Below are 2,137 nucleotides of genomic sequence, written 5' to 3'. Positions count from 1 at the left end.
AAAACCACGGGGCACTGGATAATCTTCTCTCTTGCACGTATCCAATCATGATACTGCTACGGAAGAGCATCTCCTCATAATTTATAGACAGTTCAGATAATTCGGGGTGCCTCTTTTCTGGAAGACCAGAAAGACACCTCATTTACAAAGGTGCACAGAAAGTGAAGAGGACAGACAGACTGCTCAGCTGACGGCTCATAATGACAATGAAAAAATGTCCGTCAGTGGGAAAGTGAGTTGTTTCCCACATTTGATTGGGGATTTGGGCTTTTTTATTTTTTTATTTACTAAGAAATCATGGTTAGTAAAGCTGATTGACAGAACTTACAGGACTTTATATGTAGATAGTGCTAGTCCAATATCATCCTGGGCTCCTTTCTGTGATATAGCTATATCAATAAAAAACAGTAACAACAATAAAAACAGGTAATGCAAGAGTCACCCCTGGGAACTAACACTGCAAGCATGCATTTGAATTTGTAAGCCTCTGTCCCTTGAAATAAAGAGTTAAAATATTTTCCTACAACCTCACCCAAAAAACATAGACATATGTTATGGGAGCCAAACACTAGGAGACAAATTTCATCTTCTCCACTAGGAAATTAAAAATGTGTCGGAGAGTTGCAGGAACATGGTAAAAAACAAAGAGTAAAGATGGGGGGGGGGTTATTATTATTTTCCTTATGTCCATTTAGCTTTAATGTCCAAAATTAAGCGAAATGTTTAAGTTACAGCAGGCAGACCAAAAAAAGTCACTTTAGGTCTCCGTGTTTCTTCAAGATATTAAAAAGTATCTGTCAAAGTTTCTCTAATTTTTCATTTACATTTGATTCCTATGCACATATAATTAGTGTAAATCAAAACATTGGTACAGAACTGATATTTCCCTCTCTTTTCGGCTTTTCTAGGGAATTGATTATTCTGATAAACAAGTCAATGAACAGCAGTTTTTCCTTTCCATCACCCTTCTAAGTGCATTTTTCACCTCCTTGTTCCTGAGGCTGTAGATCAGCGGATTCAGCATAGGAATGAGCAGCGTGTAGCATACTGCAGAGATCTTCTCTTGTTCCAGTGAGTATCTCGAACTGGGCTGTATGTGGCTTAAGCTCACGGGCCCATAGAATAGGGTTACAGCTGTCAGATGCGAGGCGCAGGTGGAGAAGGCTTTGTGCCTGCCTGTGGAGCTCATTCTCAGGACTGAGAAGAGGATGTAGAGATAGGAGATGATGACARTTAGGAGTGTGGACATCGCTATGATCCCAGAGAGGGTTACAAGCATAATCTCATTGATACGGTCATCAGAGCAAGTAAGTTTCAACAGTGGGTTTGTATCACAGAAGTAATGGTTGATGATGTTAGGTCCGCAGAATGACAACTTCAGTAAGCCACAAGTATGTATCAATGAGTTCAAGAGTCCCCCTAAATATGATCCAGCCACCAGCCAAATACAAACTTTCTTGGACATAAGTGTGATGTAAAGTAGTGGGTTGCAAATAGCTACATAACGGTCATAGGCCATGACAGCCAGCAGCAATCCCTCTGTGGTCACAAACACAACAAATGAAAAGTGCTGGGCAATACATGCAGAGTAAGAAATAGTCTTATTCTTCACTAAGAAGTTTACCAGCATCCTTGGAGCAAAAACTGAAGAATAGCAGAGATCCACAATTGACAAGTTAATGAGGAAGAAGTACATGGGTGTGTGAAGTTGGAGGTCAATCCTGATCAAGCCAATCATTCCAAGATTACCCACAAGGGTGATGACATAGATTAGTAGGATCATCACAAAGAGTGGGAACTGTAGTTCTAGGCGAGCTGTCAGTCCCAAGAGGATGAAATGGGTCACTGTTGTGTGATTGTTTACTGCCATGCATACATCTGTAACAGCCTACATGCTGAGATGAGATGTGTGATGACTATATAAATAAGAAAGGAAGACAAGGTTGTTTATGAGTATAGCCCATGGAATAATCCACTGTCAGGTAGGGCAAAGGCTGGGATTAAGTACCTGGACCTTGCTTTCATTTTGTGGGGCTCAGATTTTTCAAAGCTTCCTCCAAAATGCTGATTCTGTTTTTACCAATCAGACCAGCCTCATGGTTTCTCATCTAAACTCATTGTCTTGTCTCTCTCTTTA

General features: G+C 40.4%; 1 protein-coding gene across 1 annotated transcript; it reads right to left on the bottom strand.

Moving 5' to 3' along the window:
* Positions 1-916: 916 nt before the first annotated feature.
* On the bottom strand, positions 917-1,932 carry LOC112971683 (olfactory receptor 1052-like). The gene has a single exon (XM_026077308.1). It carries the CDS (start codon positions 1,868-1,870, stop codon positions 917-919), a length of 954 nt encoding a protein of 317 aa, XP_025933093.1. The 5' UTR covers positions 1,871-1,932.
* Between the last annotated feature and the right edge of the window lie 205 nt (positions 1,933-2,137).

Source organism: Apteryx rowi, unplaced genomic scaffold (genome assembly GCF_003343035.1).
Source record: "Apteryx rowi isolate R43461 unplaced genomic scaffold, aptRow1 scaffold_1111, whole genome shotgun sequence".
NCBI lineage: Eukaryota > Metazoa > Chordata > Aves > Apterygiformes > Apterygidae > Apteryx > Apteryx rowi.
This window is presented reverse-complemented; position numbering and strand designations above follow the sequence as displayed.